This window comes from Vanellus vanellus (genome assembly GCF_965231255.1).
Source record: "Vanellus vanellus genome assembly, contig: HAP1_SCAFFOLD_2019, whole genome shotgun sequence".
In the NCBI taxonomy this organism is placed as follows: Eukaryota; Metazoa; Chordata; class Aves; order Charadriiformes; family Charadriidae; genus Vanellus; species Vanellus vanellus.
Genome location: NW_028128578.1, coordinates 1 through 20,794, shown reverse-complemented (window position 1 = coordinate 20,794; position 20,794 = coordinate 1). Strand labels below are relative to the sequence as shown.

The 20,794-nt window shown below is 58.5% G+C and overlaps 1 protein-coding gene across 1 annotated transcript; it reads left to right on the top strand.

Moving 5' to 3' along the window:
* Window positions 1-4,746: 4,746 nt before the first annotated feature.
* Window positions 4,747-20,757, top strand: LOC309684158 (signal-induced proliferation-associated 1-like protein 3; the record flags this gene model as incomplete). Its single annotated transcript, XM_082500109.1, is given in 15 exon segments — window positions 4,747-5,014; window positions 9,654-11,237; window positions 12,345-12,475; window positions 12,602-12,790; window positions 12,870-13,044; window positions 13,151-13,254; window positions 13,382-13,539; window positions 15,826-16,402; window positions 16,637-16,911; window positions 17,661-17,903; window positions 19,092-19,170; window positions 19,172-19,257; window positions 19,342-19,454; window positions 19,567-19,677; window positions 20,631-20,757. Coding segments are annotated over 14 exon segments (3,737 nt in total), but the record flags the coding sequence as incomplete, so codon positions are not given.
* Between the last annotated feature and the right edge of the window lie 37 nt (window positions 20,758-20,794).

The following is a 20,794-nucleotide window of genomic DNA, read 5'->3' as shown; positions in this document are numbered from 1 at the left end:
GTGCGAAGGCTTTAATGCCCCCCCCCTCATTAAGGAAAGCTTCATTAATAATATTAATTAATATTTTAATACTTAATAATAATTTTTCTTCTCCCGCAGCGCTCGACGGGGTCCTGCGGCGGCGCCGGTACCGGCTTTAACCCCCCCGCCCCCCGCAAATCGACAGGGGGGGGGGACACGCAAAAGTTTCGGGGTGCTGAGAGACCCCCCCCACTGCGTTTCCCAGAGCTGCCTCCTGCGGGCGGGGAAGGTAGTCGCCTCTTTTTGAGGTTAAACCGTGAGATTTTGGGTACACGGCACATCTGCTGCTGGGGGGGGGGGACGACACATGGTGGTTGTATTTTGGGGGGGGTGGGGGGGGGGGCACAGTGTTTCCTACCGGTGCTCGTTGGGTTTAATAAGACAGTTATAAATTAAGCTTTTATTAAGATTAAACTTCATTTTGGCTCCCGAATTCCCTTTTAAAAGAGCTGTTCCGCTGGAATTATGCTTTTTTTTTTTTTTAAAACGGGGGAAAAACAGCCCCAAAATCCCTATGTTCCCCCCCCCCCCCCCCCCAAAAAAAAAAAAAAATTGGGGTTTGTCTGAGCGCTGAAGCGAAACCGCCGCCGGATTATTCCCTTTGTCCCCCGTCTAAATAGGATTTGTTGGAGTCGCTGGAGGGGGAGACGCACACACATCCCGAAAGGTGGCGTAGATTGATTTGTTTTTTAGGGTTAAAAAAAGAAAAAAAAAAAAGGGGGGTTTATTTTATAGAGATTTTGGGAAAGGGGGGGGGAGGGCAGGTGCCACGTCGGCGGAGCGGCTTTGCCCCGTTCCGTCGGGGAAATAATGGTCGAAAAATAATAAAACCCCCTCCCCGAGCGTTGGTCGCGAAGCCTCCTCCCGCCCAGCAATTAAAAGCGGGGAAAGGATGGGGATATTATGCAAATGAGCCTGGGGCAAGGGTTTGGGAGGGGGGGGGAAAGGGTTGGAGGGGGGGTTGGACATCCCGAATTTCCTAATTTTCACCCCAAAGCTGCTGCGAAACTTTCCCGCAGGTTAACGAGGGCGGAGTCAGGTGGTGCTTTTATTTATTGGGTTTGGTTTTTTTTTTTGTGTTGGTTTTTTTTGGTTTTTTTTTTGTGTTTTTTTTTGTTTGTTTTTTGTTTTTTTTTTTGTTTTTGTTTTTTCTTTTTAATTTTCATTTTCTTAATTAAATCCCCGGCGTCAAACTTGCCTCGTCCTGACCTATTTGCCAGGCCGAGTCGGGGCTGTCGCCTAACGAAGCGCTGCTAATGAGGAGACGCTGACGAGTTTCTCTCCAGACCCGCGTCCTCGTGAGGGGCCTTTTCGGGTTATTTCGGAATCGGGGAGGGGGGGGGGGGGGGGGGGGGGCGGGGGGGGGGAAAAAAATCCCACCTTCTCCTCTCCCCTACATTAATTTCACCGCTTAAAAAAACCCAATTTCCCTTAATTTTTGGCCGCTGGTGCTCTCCGCTCGGCAGCTTGGCCCTTTTTTTTGGGGGGGGAAATGGGGGTTTAGGGTGTGGTGGTTTTTTTTTTGGGGGGGGGGGGCGTGGATTTGGCTGCGCTTCCCCGCCCGCCGTCGGCAGGTCGGTGCTTGCTCCGCTCAGCTCGCTTTGCCGCTTTTATCTCTCCGCGTTCGGGGCTTGGTTTTTTGGGGGGGGGGGGGGGGGTTATTTACAATTTTGGGGGGGCTTATTCCATCTTTTGGGGGGGCTTTTTATTGCTTTGGGAGTGTTTTGGGTGTTTTTTTTAATGTTTATTTCTTGGTTTGGGTTTTTTTTTTGAGTTTGTTTATTATTTTTGGGGAGGGGGGGTAGCAGCTCGTTTATTTCCTGTTTTTTGGGGTTTTTTTGAGTTTGTTTATTATTTTTGGGGAGGGGGGGTAGCAGCTCGTTTATTTCTTGTTTTTTGGGGTTTTTTTTGAGTTTGTTTATTATTTTTGGGGGGGCGTAGCAGCTCGTTTATTTCTTGGTTTTTTTTTTTTTTTTTTAGTTTGTTTATTATTTTGGGGAGGGGGGGTAGCAGCTCGTTTATTTCTTGGTTTTTTGGGGTTTTTTTGAGTTTGTTTATTATTTTGGGGGGGGGTAGCAGCTCGTTTATTTCTTGTTTTTTGGGTTTTTTTGAGTTTGTTTATTATTTTTGGGGGGCGTAGCAGCTCGTTTATTTCTTGGGTTTTGGGGTTTTTTTTGAGTTTGTTTATTATTTTGGGGAGGGGGGTAGCAGCTCATTTATTTCTTGTTTTTTTGGGTTTTTTTTTTGAGTTTGTTTTATTTTGGGGGGGTAGCAGCTCGTTTATTTCTTGTTTTTTGGGGTTTTTTTTGAGTTTGTTTATTATTTTGGGGAGGGGACGTAGCAGCTCGTTTATTTCTTGGTTTTTGGTTTTTTTTTTGAGTTTGTTTATTTTTGGGGAGGGGGCGTAGCAGCTCATTTATTTCTTGGGGTTTTTTGAGTTTGTTTATTATTTTGGGGAGGGGGCGTAGCAGCTCGTTTATTTCTTGGTTTTGGGGTTTTTTTTTTGAGTTTGTTTATTATTTTTGGGGGGCGTAGCAGCTCATTTATTTCTTGGGGTTTTTTTTGAGTTTGTTTATTATTTTGGGGGGGTAGCAGCTCATTTATTTCTTGTTTTTTGGGTTTTTTTTGAGTTTGTTTATTATTTTTGGGGGGGGCGTAGCAGCTCGTTTATTTCTTGTTTTTTGGGGTTTTTTTTGAGTTTGTTTATTATTTTTGGGGGGCGTAGCAGCTCATTTATTTCTTGGGGTTTTTTTTGAGTCTGTTTATTATTTTGGGGAGGGGGCGTAGCAGCTCATTTATTTCTTGTTTTTGGGGTTTTTTTTTGAGTCTGTTTATTATTTTGGGGAGGGGGCGTAGCAGCTCGTTTATTTCCTGTTTTTTGGGGGTTTTTTTGAGTTTTTATTATTTTGGGGAGGGGGCGTAGCAGCTCATTTATTTCTTGGTTTTTGGGGTTTTTTTTTTAGTTTATTATTTTGGGGAGGGGGCGTAGCAGCTCGTTTATTTCTTGGTTTTTGGGTTTTTTTTTTAGTTTATTATTTTGGGGAGGGGGCGTAGCAGCTCGTTTATTTCTTGGTTTTTGGGTTTTTTTTTTAGTTTATTATTTTGGGGAGGGCGTAGCAGCTCGTTTATTTCTTGGTTTTTGGGTTTTTTTTTTAGTTTATTATTTTGGGGAGGGGGCGTAGCAGCTCGTTTATTTCTTGGTTTTTGGGTTTTTTTTTTAGTTTATTATTTTGGGGAGGGGGCGTAGCAGCTCGTTTATTTCCTGTTTTTTGGGGGTTTTTTTGAGTTTTTATTATTTTGGGGGGGCGTAGCAGCTCATTTATTTCTTGGTTTTGGGGGTTTTTTTGAGTTTGTTTATTATTTTTGGGGGGGGTAGCAGCTCGTTTATTTCTTGTTTTTTGGGTTTTTTTTGAGTTTGTTTATTATTTTGGGGAGGGGGGGTAGCAGCTCGTTTATTTCTTGTTTTTTGGGGTTTTTTTTGAGTTTGTTTATTATTTTGGGGGGCGTAGCAGCTCATTTATTTCTTGGGGTTTTTTTTGAGTCTGTTTATTATTTTGGGGAGGGGGCGTAGCAGCTCATTTATTTCTTGTTTTTGGGGTTTTTTTTTGAGTCTGTTTATTATTTTGGGGAGGGGGCGTAGCAGCTCGTTTATTTCCTGTTTTTTGGGGGTTTTTTTGAGTTTTTATTATTTTGGGGAGGGGGCGTAGCAGCTCGTTTATTTCTTGGTTTGTTTTTTTTTTTTTAGTTTGTTTATTATTTTGGGGAGGGGGGTAGCAGCTCATTTATTTCTTGTTTTTTGGGTTTTTTTTTGAGTTTGTTTATTATTTTGGGGAGGGGGGGTAGCAGCTCGTTTATTTCTTGTTTTTTGGGGTTTTTTTTTGAGTTTGTTTATTATTTTGGGGGGGGGTAGCAGCTCGTTTATTTCTTGGTTTGTTTTTTTTTTTTTAGTTTGTTTATTATTTTGGGGAGGGGGGTAGCAGCTCATTTATTTCTTGTTTTTTGGGTTTTTTTTTGAGTTTGTTTATTATTTTGGGGAGGGGGGGTAGCAGCTCGTTTATTTCTTGTTTTTTGGGGTTTTTTTTGAGTTTGTTTATTATTTTGGGGAGGGGGGGTAGCAGCTCGTTTATTTCTTGTTTTTTGGGTTTTTTTTTGAGTTTGTTTATTATTTTGGGGAGGGGGCGTAGCAGCTCATTTATTTCTTGGTTTTTTTGTTTTTTTTGAGTTTGTTTATTATTTTGGGGAGGGGGGGGTAGCAGCTCGTTTATTTCTTGGGTTTTGGGTTTTTTTTGAGTTTGTTTATTATTTTGGGGGGGTAGCAGCTCATTTATTTCTTGTTTTTGGGGTTTTTTTGAGTTTGTTTATTATTTTGGGGGGCGTAGCAGCTCGTTTATTTCTTGGGGTTTTTTTTTGAGTTTGTTTATTATTTTGGGGGGGGGTAGCAGCTCATTTATTTCTTGTTTTTTGGGGTTTTTTTTGAGTTTGTTTATTATTTTGGGGAGGGGGCGTAGCAGCTCGTTTATTTCTTGGTTTTTTTTCTTTTTTTCTGAGTTTGTTTTATTATTTTGGGGAGGGGGGAGGGGGGGGTGAGCAGCTCATTGAAAACCCCGCGCAGCGCCGCCATCGCCCTCCCCGCCTCCCTCCCACCTTTTCCTTCCTTTTCTAATTTTTCAGCTTTTTGTTTGTTTATTTGTTTGTGAGGTTTTTTTTTTAAGAGGAGCAGAAATCCCAAATCCTCTCGGGAAAAATCCCAATAAGGAGGTGGGGGGACACCCCCACCCCCCCCTCCCGGTGTCACCCCAGTTTATTTTATAACACCCTTTCGCCCTTCGCTCGCTCGCACCGATGTGAATCATTTCGCTTTAACCCATTTCTTTCTTTTTTTTTTTTTTTTTGCCTTTTAATCCAGAATTTTGCGGCAAATTCGAAGGTCGGGAACGCCGTAGGAGCTTCATCCCCCCCACCTCCTTCCTCCTTCCTCCTCCTCCTCTCCCCGGTAAGGATCTTTGCGCTCCTCCTCTTCCTCACGGGGTTTTTTTTTTATTTTATTTTTAATTTCCAAGCCGGCCGCAAACCCTCGTCCCCTCCGGGCGAGGATTACAGCTCGCCCGACGTGTTTTTACAGCATTAAAGAAGCGAAAAAAAAATAAAAAAAATAAAAAAAAAAAAGAGAGATTTAACCCAGCGAAGGGGCCAAATCCGGGGGGGGATTTCAAAGGGCGGGGCTCCGCCTTAACCAACTCCTTCGATTCCGCATAATAATTTATCGAAATCTCTCTCTTTTTTTTTGGGGGGGGGGCTAATTTCATCCTCGGCCGCTGCCGTCCCGCCGCGAGATTAGCCGAAATCGCGGCGGCGTTTGCACCTCCCCGCCGGTGAGGCAAGTAGGAATTTCTCCCTATTTATGGCTGCGTTGGGGGGCGAATACAACAAATCTTTCGCTTGATTAGCGTTAATTAAGCCGTCTCCATCAGATAAAACGTGGGGCGATGGATCGACTCGGGCTTTATCCCCCCCCCCTTTTTTTTTTTCTTTTCCCTCTTTTCCCCCCTTTTTTTTTGGCGCTTTTTTTTAATGGCGTTCTCATTGCCCGGTAATGGGGATTATTTGGCTTTAACCGCCCCCTAATTAAGCACAAAGTTGCCAACCTCTCCGCTTAATTGCTTGACTAATTTCTTCTTCGTTTTGACCATCGGGTCGGTTTGAGTCTTGGCTCCCGCCGGGACCCGACTTTGCCTCGTGCCGGGTGTTGGGATGAAATTTCTGGGGCAGTTTCGTCCAAAAAAAAAAAGGTCCCAGATGATAGTTGGGGTTTTTTTTTTTTTGTTGTTGTTTTTTTCCCCTCACCATCTGCCCTGAGCAGCCAGTGGGGAATTTTTGGGGTGATTTTGGTCTCTTTTAGGACCAACCGGGAAGTAGAAAGGACGACGCGGGTCGTTTAAAGGTTTATTTTTGAATTGGAAATAGGCAAAGTTGGACTTTTTTTCCTCCGGTTTGGGCTAAGAAAGGGTTAAAAACTGTCGCTTAATTTATCAAAAGCTGGTGGTTAATAATTAAAACCTCTCTCCCTTCCCCCCCCCTCCCCTCCTTTCTCGTTAGCTGGGAAGGGCTGGGTCACGTGCAAATTAGAGCGGCGGCTCTGGAGCGGCAGGATTGGGCTCAAAAATCCCGATTTGGGGGGATTTGGGCAAAGCGGGATCCACCCGGAGGGGACTGTTTAAGCCTTTTCCTCGATTTCTTACCCCAAATTCCATCTGTGGCATCCTGAGAAGGACCCGGCGCTACATCTTCCTCTTCCTCTCGGCGAGAGATTAAACGAGATTATTTCAAGAAAGGGGGATTAAAACGAGGAGGTTTGGGGGTTTTTGATCCGGGAATTCGGGGTGTCGCGGGGTGAGGATCGGCACGGGTCGGGCTCCGCTTTGGTTGAAATCCCCAAATCTGGTTGTTTCTCCCCTCTCCGCTGAATTTTCAGCCAAATTTGGAGAATTTGGAGGTTTGGAGCAGGAAGGAGAAGGTCTCTCTCCTAGCAGGAGGCGGATACAGCCGGATTTTATTAATATTCCGGCAATTCGCAGCCCCGGACGCTGTGGTTTTTTTGGGAAAAAAAAAAAAAAAAACAAACCAAAAAAACCCAAAAACCGGGATTTATTACGAGCTGGTGTCTATTTTCCGCCTGGAGCGGTGACGGCGGCGGGTGATGCTGCAGGTTGAGGAGAGGGAGGGGGGGGGAAAAGCGCTGAAAGTTTGCGGGAGGAATCCCCAAAAAATCCCTCACTTTTCCAGATAACGCAGGGATTTAGAATTCTGATGATTATTTTTTCGCCTGTCCTGCTCCGGATCCGGGCGGGACTTTTGTCTTCGGCTGTTTCCCCAAATCGCGATGGGCTGAGGAGGAACTGGAAAAGTATCATCATCCTCTTCTTCCTCCTCCGGCCCGGCAAGGAGTAGAATTTCCCTTAATTTTTGGGGGGAATTTCAGCTTATTTTGAGTCGTTCCTCTCCAGATTCAGCCAAAAAAAAGGGGGGGTGGGGGGCACCGCGTCCCTGCCGTAACCAGCGCCGCCGTGGGAAGAGTTTTCTTTGGAAAACTAGGTTTTTCTTGGATTTTTGGGGAGAATAGAGAAGTGAGTGTGTTCCGCAAATCACCCCCGGAGGAGCCGGGGAAGGGGAGGATGATGCCGGAGCCCTAAAACTGGGCGTTACACCCCAAAAAGCCGTCAAACCTCAAACGGGAGCGCCGATACTGCCGGTGAGAACTGGCTTCGCTGCCGGCACCGCTCCTCCGAGGAGATCCTGCCTTCCTACCTGCTGCCCGCTCGTTAGGCTGCGTTTAATTAAGGCTTTCGGGTATTGATTGAACGTCCCCTCCCAACAGATGCGATCTTAGGCGGCTTGCGGTGTAATTAGCGGGGATTAGACGAGCACCGGACAGGAGAGGAGGCCCGGCTGCCGTGCCGGGGCAGGTTAATGCCAAACGCAGACGGGTTAATGCTTTGTCCGTCCGTCTGTCCGTCCCCAACCGGTGGAGAAACCAAAGTGGGGCTGGTGAGCTGGGAACGCCGGCCCAGGAGGAGGTTGAGGGACTCGAGAACTCTTGGCGATCTCTCTTCCCGCACCTCTCGGGCAGACGGACCTCAAGGAGCAAAATCCTTCCCGGCGTAGGAGAAGATTTGAGTTTGAGATCACCTGAGGAACCTCAAGAGGTAGAAGGCTCCGTATCTACCGCCTGAGGAACCTCAAGAGGTAGAAGGCTCCGTATCTACCGCCTGAGGAACCTCAAGAGGTAGAAGGCTCCGTATCTACCGCCTGAGGAACCTCAACAGGTAGAAGCCTATACATTTCAAGACCACCTGAGGAACCTCAAGAGATACGAGTCTTCGTATCTCGGGACCACCTTGAGGAACCTCAAGAGATACGAGTCTTCGTATCTCGGGACCACCCTGAGGAACCTCAAGAGATAAAAGTCTTCGTATCTCGGGACCACCCTGCGGAACCTCAAGAGATACGAGTCTTCGTATCTCGGGACCACCCTGCGGAACCTCAAGAGATACGAGTCTTCGTATCTCGGGACCACCCTGAGGAACCTCAAGAGATACGAGTCTTCGTATCTCGGGACCACCCTGAGGAACCTCAACAGATATATGGGGCACGCCTGGCTGGTGAGCGGTCACCAGCAGTGCTCCTCAGGGTGCGATTCAATATAGCAATGGACAAGGCAGGAGTTGAAGGCACCAGCGGCCATTTTGCTCTGGCGATACCCAACCAGGAGGTGCCGTTGACTCTCCTGAGCGACGGAGCGGCCTCACAGAGCATCGGGCAGTGCCCTTAACGCTTTCGCTCTTGGTCAGCCCCGAATCGGTCGGGCAGTTGGACCGGGTGATCGTGTAGGTCCTTTCCAATTGAGATGGAGTATTCCAAGTCCGTGAGACGTGTCCCGGAGTCCTGAGGGAACTGGTTGATGGAGTTGCCAAGCCGCTCTTCCATGAACGTCGTGGCAGGCTGGTGAAGTCCACGGTGCCTGGAGAACGGGAGACGTCGCGCCTGTTTTGAGATGGGTGAAGTTACTGACCTGTCCGCCCCACCTCTGTGCCTGGGGAGATCATGAGAAGATCCTCCTAGAAGCTCTGCGAAGGCACGTGGAGGTGATTCGGTGGCCTTCGCCGAGGGCAAGTCCTGCCTGACCAACCTTCTACGGTGGAGTGAGGACCTCCAAGGTGACCCCAAGCTGAGTGGTGCGGTTGCGACGCCCGAGGGACCTGGAGAAGTGGGTCTGTGTGAACCTCACAAGGTTGAAGAAGGCCAAGTGCGAGGTCCCACGGCTGGGTCGCTCTGCGTCCAGGCTGGGGGATGGAGAAGGGAGAAGGACTTGGGGGTACTGGTGGAGAGCGGAGAAGGACTTGGGCGTACTGGTGGAGAGCGGAGAAGGACTTGGGCGTACTGGTGGAGAGCGGAGAAGGACTTGGGCGTACTGGTGGAGAGCGGAGAAGGACTTGGGCGTACTGGTGGAGAGCGGAGAAGGACTTGGGCGTACTGGTGGAGAGCGGAGAAGGACTTGGGCGTACTGGTGGAGAAGGACGAAGGACTTGGGCGTACTGGTGGATGAAAAGCCCGGGAAGCCCAAGCGGGTCCTGGACTGCAGCAGCAGAAGAGTGACCATTGGGTGGAGGGAGGTGAAGGTCCCACCTGGAGCACCGCGTCCAGTGGACCTCAGCAACAAGAAGGACGTGGACCTTCAGAGGAGGCCACGGAGATGGGTCAGAGGGCTGAGAGCGCTGGAGAAGGCTCCAGGTGGACCTCCTGGTGGCCTTCTGCTTGCGATAGGACGGGGGGGAATGGGGTTTTTTAAGGGAGAAAAGGAAAAAATTGAGGTTAGATGGAAGAAAGACGTTTGCGATGAGGATGAGGAGGTTGCCGCATCCCTGGAAGGGTTCAAGGTCAAGTTGACCGGAGCTCTGAGCCACCTGGTCTGGTCGAAGATGGACCACAAATGGTCCCTCTCCACCGAAACCCCACCGATTCTACCCAAAACCTGCCGCCATCCCCCCCCCCGCCCCCCATTCCCTCGCCGAAACAATCCCGCGGCGTTCCCGGCGATCCGCTAACCCTCTGCTCTCCCCCCCTCCCCCTTCCAGATGGCCCGGCAGACGCGGCAGCGCCCGGCGTGAGCACCCGCCGCCGCCGCCGCCACCGAGGAGAACCATGCGGCACCACCGCGGCGAAGCCGGCCGTCGCAGGTTTTTGCTCGCCGGCGAGCGACCGGCGCTGCCCCGAACCGTCCCGGCGCGCCGGCGGCAACGGCAATGAGCGACCTCCTCCCCCTGCCTCGGCTGGGCTCCGTCGCCGGACCATGAGCTCCCACCGCCCTCCCCGGCACGACGGCGGCGGTGCCGATGCCGAGGGTTGCCCGCCGCCGTTTTGGCCGCAAAATGGCAGCGTGCCGACGGCGGGAGGCGAAACCCCTCGCCTGGCACCCACCACGCCGGCCGTGCCCAAAATGGGGGTGCGCGCCCGCATCGCCGACTGGCCCCCCAAAAGAGACGCCGCCAAAGACCCCCCTACCGGCACCAGCCCGTGCCGCGATGCCGCGGGCAATCGGGATGCCGCGGGCAATCGGGATGCCGCTTGTTGCCGGGGTTTTGCCGGCGGGCAGCAACCCCTCACCGGCGTTTCGGGTTTCAAAGCCCTTCACCGCCTGGCGCGGCGGCGTTCCAAGGACGTGGAATTTCAAGAAGGGTGGCCCCGTTCCCCGGCGAGGGGTTTGGCACCGCTGCGGCACCGGAGCAGCAGCGAGGTGACGTTGAGCGAATGCGATCCGGAGGAAGCGACGGAACCGCGGGGGAGCACCGGGCTTTTCCGCGAATACGGCAGCACCTCCTCCATCGACGTCCAGGGCATCTCGGAGCAAAGCTTCTTCGATATGCTCAACGAATTTCGGACCAAGAAGCCGGATCGGCGAGCCGGCACGCCCGAACGTCTCGGGGAAGCCGGTTTTCCACCGGGATCGTATCCCGGCGTGAAGGCGGAGGGTAGGAGGGACGAACCGTCGGCGCAATCCAAGGAGAAACCCCGCAGGAGGTGTCCCAAGGCCGATGCCGGTGGCGAATCCATCTTCAAGAAGCTCCGGAGCAGCCGTAACGATGGTGAACCGGGAAAGGAGCCGGAGGAACTGCGACCGCCGGAGCCGGGCAAGGCCTGGGTGTGCCAGAAGAGCTTCGCCCACTACGACGTGCAGAGCATGCTCTTCGATCTCAACGCCGTGGCCGTCAACCGCGCCGTGGTAGCCCAACGTCGCAACACCACCACGGGCGCTTCGGCGGCTTCGGCCGCCACCCTTCGCGCCGGCGGTTTGGGAGGATCGGATCCGGCATTCGCCAGCACCGAGGACCTTAATTGTAAGGAGAATTTGGAGCACGACGTGGGGGATAACACCAGCAACGAACTTCTCCTCAGCTGCCCTCATTTCCGCAACGAGATCGGCGGCAGCGCCGAACGCAACGTCAGCTTCTCCAAAGCTTCGGCGGGTTCACCGGGAGCGCCGACGGCCGACGGAGGGGGTTTTCCGGAGCCCGTTCTCGCCCTCCGCCCCACCAACGCCGGGATTTCGGTGCTGGAGGTTCCCAAGGAGCTGCAGAGGAACCCCAACCGCCTCAAGCACTACAGCGTGGAGCACGTCGACCTCGGCGCGCGTTATTACCGGGACCATTTCCACGGCAAAGGTGTGTGTGGGGAGGTCGGGGGGGGGGTTGTCCGTAGACTGGGGGGACGCTGGTGCTGCCCCTCGTGTCCCCGGTGGGACACACACACACACACACACACACACACACACACACACACACACAATCTGCTCTTAAAGCCCCCCCAGATCCTTCCTCCGGAGCAGGTTCCTCTGTCCCCCCCCGCGTGTCCCCCCCCGTCCCCCTCCCCGGCTCCTCTGTCCCCCCCGCGTGTCCCCCCCCATCCCCCTCCCCGGCTCCTCTGTCCCCCCCGCGTGTCCCCCCCCGTCCCCCTCCCCGGCTCCTCTGTCCCCCCCGTCCCCCTCCCCGGCTCCTCTGTCCCCCCCCGTCCCCCTCCCCGGCTCCTCTGTCCCCCCCCCGTCCCCCTCCCCGGCTCCTCTGTCCCCCCCCGTCCCCCTCCCCGGCTCCTCTGTCCCCCCCGTGTGTCCCCCCCCGTCCCCCTCCCCGGCTCCTCTGTCCCCCCCCGTCCCCCTCCCCGGCTCCTCTGTCCCCCCCGCGTGTCCCCCGTCCCCTGTCCCCCTCCCCGGCTCCTCTGTCCCCCCCGTGTGTGTCCCCCATCCCCCATCCCCCTCCCCGGCTCCTCTGTCCCCCCCCCGCGTGTCCCCCCCGTCCCCCTCCCCGGCTCCTCTGTCCCCCCGCGTGTCCCCCTCCGTCCCCCTCCCCGGCTCCTCTGTCCCCCCCGCGTGTCCCCTGTCCCCCTCCCTGGCTCCTCTGTCCCCCCCGCGTGTCCCCCCCTGTCCCCCTCCCCGGCTCCTCTGTCCCCCCCGCGTGTCCCCCCCGTCCCCCTCCCCGGCTCCTCTGTCCCCCCCCGTCCCCCTCCCCGGCTCCTCTGTCCCCCCCGTGTCCCCCATCCCCCGTCCCCCTCCCCGGCTCCTCTGTCCCCCCCGCGTGTCCCCCCCTGTCCCCCTCCCCGGCTCCTCTGTCCCCCCCGCGTGTCCCCCGTCCCCCCTGACTCCTCTGTGTCCCCCCGTCATGTCCCCTCATCATGTCCTCCGCTCCCCCCGGCTTCTCCATGTCCCCCGTCCCTCCCCCGGCTCCTCCGTGTCCCCCCTCCCCCCACGGCACCTCCACCCCTGTTTTTCCCGGCAGAGCACTCAAACTACTTTGGGGTGGATGAGAAGCTGGGCCCGGTGGCCGTCAGCATCAAACGGGAGAAACTGGAGGACCACAAGGACCACGGCCCTCAGTACCAGTACAGGATCATCTTCCGAACCAGTGAGGTACGGTGCTGGGAGGGGGGCAAAAACCAGTTTGGAAGACGGGACTGGGAAAAGGTTCCATGGGAAGCTCAGCTGAGGGTCTCTCTTCCCACCTTCTCATCCCCCACGCGGTTTTTTTTCCCCCAGCTCGTCACCCTGAGGGGCTCCATCCTGGAAGATGCCACCCCCACGGCCACCAAACACGGGACGGTGCGGGGACTCCCGCTGAAGGACGCCCTGGAATACGTCATCCCGGAGCTCAACATCCACTGCCTCCGCCTGGCCCTCAGCACCCCCAAAGTCACCGAGCAGCTCCTCAAACTGGACGAGCAAGGGGTGAGCGGCGTAGGGGACACGGGGGAGGTCCCGTGGGCCGGTGGGGGACACCCCGGTGACCCCGTCCTTCTCCCCGCAGCTCTGTCGGAGGCACAAGGTGGGTATCCTCTACTGCAAAGCCGGGCAGAGCTCGGAGGAGGAGATGTACAACAACGAGGAAGCCGGTCCCCCCTTTGAGGAGTTCCTCTCCCTCCTCGGGGAGAAGGTTTGCCTCAAAGCTTTCAACAAGTACGCGGCGCAGCTGGACACCAAGAGTGAGTGACATTTCGGGGGGGGCGGGGGGGCCCACCGCTAGCGCTGAGGGTGGGGGGACACGGACACGGGGACCTACCTGACCTCCTGCCTCCCCTGGTCCCGCAGCCGACTCCACCGGCACCCACTCCCTCTACACCACCTACCAGGACTACGAAATCATGTTCCACGTCTCCACCATGCTCCCCTACACCCCCAACAACCGGCAGCAGGTAACCCCACCCCCACCCCTGGGACACCCCCGCCGTGGATTTGGGGGTCTCCGACCCCTTCCTGCCACCAGTTTGGGGACTGTCCGTCCCACCGGGGCTCCACCGTCCCTTGCGTCGCTGCTTCTAGTTGCTGAGGAAGAGGCACATAGGCAACGACATCGTCACCATCATCTTCCAAGAGCCCGGAGCTTTGCCTTTCACCCCCCAAAATATCCGTTCCCACTTCCAGCACGTCTTCATCATCGTCCGAGCCCACAACCCCTGCACCGACAACGTCTGTTATAGGTGAGACCCGCCGTGCCGTGCCGTGGCCGAGGGGCTCCGGGTTCGGGGTTAAATGGGGATATTGGGAACGATTTCTTCACCCAAAGGGTCGTCGAGCATCAGAACGGGCTGCCCGGGGAAGCGGTGGAGTCACCGTCCCTGGGGGGGATTTAAAAGATGGGCAGATGTGGGATGTGGTTCGTTGGGTGGTGGGACATGGTTGGGGCAGTTGGGTGGTGGGATGTGGTTCGTTGGGTGGTGGGATGTGGTTCGTTGGGTGGTGGGATGTGGTTCGTTGGGTGGTGGGATGTGGTTCGTTGGGTGGTGGGACGTGGTTCGTTGGGTGGTGGGACGGCGCTGGTTGCGGCGGTTGGGTGGTGGGACGGCGCTGGTTGCGGCGGTTGGGTGGTGGGACGGCGCTGGTTGCGGCGGTTGGGTGGTGGGACGGCGCTGGTTGCGGCGGTTGGGTGGTGGGACGGCGCTGGTTGCGGCGGTTGGGTGGTGGGACGGCGCTGGTTGGGGCGGTTGGGTGGTGGGACGGCGCTGGTTGGGGCGGTTGGGTGGTGGGACGGCGCTGGTTGGGGCGGTTGGGTGGTGGGACGGCGCTGGTTGCGGCGGTTGGGTGGTGGGACGGCGCTGGTTGCGGCGGTTGGGTGGTGGGACGGCGCTGGTTGCGGCGGTTGGGTGGTGGGACGGCGCTGGTTGCGGCGGTTGGGTGGTGGGATGTGGTTCGTTGGGTGGTGGGACGGCGCTGGTTGCGGCGGTTGGGTGGTGGGACGGCGCTGGTTGCGGCGGTTGGGTGGTGGGACGGCGCTGGTTGCGGCGGTTGGGTGGTGGGACGGCGCTGGTTGCGGCGGTTGGGTGGTGGGACGGCGCTGGTTGCGGCGGTTGGGTGGTGGGACGGCGCTGGTTGCGGCGGTTGGGTGGTGGGACGGCGCTGGTTGCGGCGGTTGGGTGGTGGGACGGCGCTGGTTGGGGCGGTTGGGTGGTGGGACGGCGCTGGTTGGGGCGGTTGGGTGGTGGGACGGCGCTGGTTGCGGCGGTTGGGTGGTGGGACGGCGCTGGTTGCGGCGGTTGGGTGGTGGGACGGCGCTGGTTGCGGCGGTTGGGTGGTGGGACGGCGCTGGTTGCGGCGGTTGGGTGGTGGGATGTGGTTCGTTGGGTGGTGGGACGGCGCTGGTTGGGGCGGTTGGGTGGTGGGACGGCGCTGGTTGGGGCGGTTGGGTGGTGGGACGGCGCTGGTTGGGGCGGTTGGGTGGTGGGACGGCGCTGGTTGGGGCGGTTGGGTGGTGGGACGGCGCTGGTTGGGGCGGTTGGGTGGTGGGACGGCGCTGGTTGGGGCGGTTGGGTGGTGGGACGGCGCTGGTTGGGGCGGTTGGGTGGTGGGACGGCGCTGGTTGGGGCGGTTGGGTGGTGGGACGGCGCTGGTTGGGGCGGTTGGGTGGTGGGACGGCGCTGGTTGGGGCGGTTGGGTGGTGGGACGGCGCTGGTTGGGGCGGTTGGGTGGTGGGACGGCGCTGGTTGGGGCGGTTGGGTGGTGGGACGGCGCTGGTTGGGGCGGTTGGGTGGTGGGACGGCGCTGGTTGGGGCGGTTGGGTGGTGGGACGGCGCTGGTTGGGGCGGTTGGGTGGTGGGACATGGCTCATTGGGGTGGCTTGATGGTGGGACGTGGTTGGGGTGGGTGGTTTGATATGGTTGGGGCAGTTGAGTGGTGGGATGTGGTTCGTTGGGGGTTGGAACGTGGTTTGTTGAGTGGTTGGGACACGGTTGAGGCGGTTGAGTGGTGGGACGTGGTTTGTTGTGGGTTGGAAGGTGGTTCGTTGAGTGGTTGGGACATGGTTGAGGTGGGCGGGTGGTGGGACGTGGTTGGTTGGGTGGTGGGACGTGGTTGGTTGGGTGGTGGGACGTGGTTGGTTGGGTGGTGGGACGTGGTTGGTTGGGTGGTGGGATGTGGTTGAGGTGGGCAGGTGGTGGGACGTGATTGGTTGGGTGGTGGAATGTGGTTGGGGCGGTTGAGTAGTGGGATGTGGGACATGGTTGAGGAGGGCAGGTGGCGGGAGGGGGTTCACTGAGTGGTGGGACGGGGTTGGGGTGGTGGGACGGCACTGGGGTGGGGTTCATTGAGTGGTGGGATGGCACTGGGACGGTTGAGTGGTGGGACGTGGTTGGGCGGTGGACTCGGCAGTGCCAAGTTAACGGTTGGACTCGATGACCTTCAAAGTCTTTTCCAACCCAAACGATTCCCCGATTCTATGACTTTATCAACCCTGAGTGACCCTAACGGGTTCCTCTCTCTGTCCCCCCAAGTGTGGCCGTCACCAGGTCCAAGGACGTCCCACCCTTCGGCCCCCCCATCCCCAACGGCGTCACCTTCCGCAAATCCGACGTCTTCCGAGATTTCTTGCTGGCCAAGGTGATCAACGCGGAGAACGCCGCTCACAAATCGGACAAATTTCACACCATGGCCACGCGAACCCGGCAGGAATACCTGAAGGATTTGGCCGAAAACTGCGTCACCAACACTCCCATCGACTCCGTCGGGAAGTTCAACCTCATCTCCTTGGCTTCCAAGAAGAAGGAGAAGACGAAAGCCCGCGCCGGGGCCGAGCAGCACAGCGCGGGGGCCATCGCCTGGCGCGTCTCCGCGCAGGATTTCGCCCGGGGAGCCGAAATCGCTTGCGCTTTGGGTATCTCCAACGAATTCGTGGTCCTCCTCGACCTGGGCGCCAAAGAGGTGGTCTTCAACTGCTTCTGCGGGGACGTCATCGGCTGGACCGCCGACGCTTCCGCCGTCAAGATCTTCTACGGCCGAGGAGATCACATCTTCATCCGGGCGGCCGAGGGCGGCCCCGAGGACATCAAGGAGATCGTGCAGAGGCTGAAGGTGAGTCTCCGAAACGCCAAACCCGAACCTCTTTACGGCTTCGGAGTTTGGGTAGGTCCTACTTCGCCGCCGCCGCCGCGTTGGGGGTGTCGCCCCGGGGTGGGGGGATGTCTCCCAACGCCGCGGAGCGTGATTTTTGGGGGGGGGAGAGGAGGAGTTGAGGGGTTTGAAACGACCGCGCGGTGGGTGCGAAGCCCCTCGCCGCCGTCCGACCGTCCTTCCCCGCGACCTCAGGTGGTGACAGACGGCTGCGAGACGGTGGACATGACCTTGAGGAGGAACGGGCTGGGCCAGTTGGGCTTCCACGTGAAGTACGACGGCACGGTGGCCGAGGTGGAGGACTACGGTTTCGCCTGGCAGGCCGGCTTACGGCAGGGCAGCCGCCTGGTGGAGATCTGCAAGGTGGCGGTGGTGACGCTGAGCCACGACCAGATGATCGACCTCCTCCGCACCTCCGTCACCGTCAAGGTCGTCATCATCCCCCCCCACGAGGACGGAGCACCGCGCCGGTAAGGGACCGCGGGCTTTTTTGGCGCCGCCGCCTTCGTGTGCCACGGGTGCCGTGAGCGCCACCGGCTTCGGGTGCTGTGAGCGCCGAGCGCCACCGGCTTCGGGTGCCATGCCGTGAGCGCCACCGGCTTCGGGTGCCGTGAGAGCCGAGCGCCACCAGCTTCGGGTGCCGTGCCGTGATTGCCACCGGCTTCGGGTGCCGTGCCGTGATTGCCACCGGCTTCGGGTGCCGTGCCGTGATTGCCACCGGCTTCGGGTGCCGTGCCGTGATTGCCACCGGCTTCGGGTGCCGTGCCGTGAGCGCCACCGGCTTCGGGTGCCGTGATTGCCGCCGGCTTCGGGTGCCGTGCCGTGAGCGCCGCCGGCTTCGGGTGCCGTGCCGTGAGCGCCGCCGGCTTCGGGTGCCGTGCCGTGAGCGCCGCCGGCTTCGGGTGCCGTGCCGTGAGCGCCACCGGCTTCGGGTGCCGTGCCGTGAGCGCCACCGGCTTCGGGTGCCGTGCCGTGAGCGCCACCGGCTTCGGGTGCCGTGCCGTGAGCGCCACCGGCTTCGGGTGCCGTGCCGTGAGCGCCACCGGCTTCGGGTGCCGTGCCGTGAGCGCCACCGGCTTTGGGTGCCGTGATTGCCGCTGGTGGCACAGGCACTGAGTGCCTCTGGCTTCGTGTGCCATAAGCACCGAGTGGCGCCGCTTTCGGGTGCCGCGGGTGCCGCCGGCTTCGCGGTAAGCGCCGATTGCCGCCGCCTTCGCAGGGGCTGGGCTGAGTCGTTGGAGAAGAGCAGCGCGGAGCCCAAGGGGGAAGCGGAGAGTTTGCCCTCCGGCTACCGGCCGCCGTACCGGAGCAACGCCGGCTGGCAATGGAGCGGGCCGGCGTCCCACAACACGGCTCCGGCGGGGAAATGGGCCGAGCCCCCGGGCCACGGGCAAGCCATGGGCCGGGCCGGCAAACAGCCCAGTGTGGCGTACCGGGAGCCACAGCCCCTCCACGGCAAGAGGTGATGGGATGGGGATGGGATTGGGGTGGGGATTGGGGTGGGGATGGGATTGGGGTGGGGATGGGATGGGGGTGGGGATGGGGATGGGGATGGGGATGGGATGGGGATGGGGATGGGGATGGGGATGGGGATGGGGATGGGATGGGGATGGGATGGGGATGGGATGGGGATGGGGATGGGGATGGGGATGGGGATGGGGATGGGATGGGATGGGGATGGGATGGGGATGGGATGGGAATGGGGATGGGATGGGGATGGGATGGGATGGGGATGGGGATGGGGATGGGGATGGGATGGGGATGGGATGGGGATGGGGATGGGATGGGATGGGGATGGGATGGGGATGGGATGGGAATGGGGATGGGATGGGGATGGAGATGGGATGGGGATGGAGATGGGATGGGGATGGGGATGGGGATGGAGATGGGGATGGGGATGGGATGGGGATGGAGATGGAGAGGGGATGGAGATGGAGAGGGGATGGAGATGGAGAGGGGATGGAGATGGGATGGGGATGGAGATGGGATGGGGATGGAGATGGGATGGCGATTGGGGTGGAGATGGGATGGGGATTGGGATGGAGATGGGATGGGGATTGGGATGGGGATGGGGATGGAGATGGGGATGGAGATGGGGATGGAGATGGGGATGGAGATGGGGATGGAGATGGGGATGGAGATGGGATGGGGATGGAGATGGAGATGGGATGGGGATGGGGATGGGGATGGAGATGGGATGGGGATGGAGATGGAGATGGGATGGGGATGGGGATGGAGATGGGATGGGGATGGAGATGGGATGGGGATGGAGATGGGATGGGGATGGAGATGGGATGGGGATGGAGATGGGATGGGGATGGAGATGGGATGGGGATGGGGATGGAGATGGAGATGGGATGGGGATGGAGATGGAGATGGGATGGGGATGGAGATGGAGATGGGGACGGGATGGGGACAGCAATGAGGACGGTGATTGGGGACGGGACGGGGACAGGGAGATGCTGGAGACTGGGATGGGGGACAGGGACGGGATGGAGACTGGGATGGGGGACGGGATGAAGATGATGACGGGGAGAAGGCCAGCCCCGGGGATGGGACGCGCAGGGACAGCGGGTGGCGCCCCACCCTGTCACCGGTGCCGCCGGCGGCGCGGGCAGCAGCCTGAGTCCCCTCTCCCCGCGGGGCTCAGACCCCTCAGCTTCCCTGACACCCCCCACCCTTCCTCCTCCTCCTCCTCTTCCTCCTCGCCGGCGGGAGCCGAGCGGGCCGCAGCCCTACCGCCAACCTTCCGGCAGCTTCTCGGCGCCGGCCAGCGCCGCGCCGGCCTACGCCCGCTACAAACCCTCGCCGGAGAGGTGGGTGACGCTGGCGGGGACCCGCCGGGCTGCGATTTGGGGAGAAAAAAGGGACGTTTTGGCCTCTTACCTCTTTTTTCGTAGGTACGGGGCTTCGCAGCGGGCACCCTTCGAGCCGCACGATGGCCCCTCCAGCGGTGACTCGTCCTCCGGTGGGCTCAGTAGCCACGAGAGCACCATGGAGCGGCACAAAGCGGGTAGGGAAGGGGGGGGGGCGGTGGCGGGGGACGCTCCGGTGGCACCGCCGGGGTGGCACCGCGCCCCGGTGACGCCGGCGGCTTTTTGGGGGGGGGGGAACGTTTGTTGCAGAACCGCTGTGGCACGTGCCGGCGCAGGGCAGGCTACCGGGCGGCGGCGGGGGCAAGCGATCCGGCAGGCAGGAGCCCCACGGGCAAGGACTCGCCCAGCCGGCACCCCAGGGTGAGCCCCCCCCTTTTCTCCCGTCCCCCCCCTTTTCCTCGGCGTCCCCCCCCCTTTTCCTCGGCGTCCCCCCCTTTTTCTCCGCGTCCCCCCCTTTTTCCTCCGCGTCCCCCCCTTTTTCCTCCGCGTCCCCCCCCTTTTTCCTCCGCGTCCCCCCCCCTTTTTCTCCGCGTCCCCCCCCCTTTTTCTCCGCGTCCCCCCCCTTTTTCTCCGCGTCCCCCCCCTTTTTCTCCGCGTCCCCCCCCTTTTTCTCCGCGTCCCCCCCTTTTTCTCCGCGTCCCCCCCCTTTTCCTCCGCGTCCCCCCCCTTTTTCCTCCGCGTCCCCCCCCCTTTTTCCTCCGCGTCCCCCCCCTTTTCCTCCGCGTCCCCCCCCCTTTCCTCCGCGTCCCCCCCCTTTTTCTCCGCGTCCCCCCCCCCTTTTCCTCCGCGTCCCCCCTCCCTTTTCCTCCGCGTCCCCCCCCTTTTTCCTCCCCGTCCCCCCCCCTTTTTCCTCCCCGTCCCCCCCCTTTTCTTCTCCCCCCCTTTTCTTTCTCCCCCCCCTTTTCTTCTCCCCCCCCTTTTCTTCTCCCCCCCCTTTTTCTTTTCCCCCCCCTTTTTCTTTTCCCCCCCTTTTTCTTTTCCCCCCCCTTTTCCTTTTCCCCCCCCTTTTTCTTTTCCCCCCCTTTTTCTTTTCCCCCCCCTTTTTCTTTTCCCCCCCTTTTTCTTTTCCCCCCCCTTTTTTCTTTTCCCCCCCCTTTTTCTTTCCCCCCCCTTTTTCTTTCCCCCCCCTTTTTTTCTTTCCCCCCCCTTTTCTTTTCCCCCCCCTTTTTCTTTTCCCCCCCCTTTTTCTTTTCCCCCCCCTTTTTCTTTTCCCCCCCCTTTTTCTTTTCCCCCCCTTTTTCTTCCCCTCTTTTCCCCCCTCTTTTCCCCCCCCCTGACGTGGGGGGGCCGCCCCCTCCCCTCCCGCCCCGCAGAGCGACCCCCCCTACTCCAGTCCCTCCAGCGACGCCTCCAGCAGCCTGGGGCGAGGAGCGGGGAGGGGGGGGCGGCCTCGAACCCCCCCCCGACACCCCCCCCCAAAGGCGGCTCCAGCGACCAGCGGCAGCGACACCGCTCCCCACGCGCCCCCCCCGGGGGG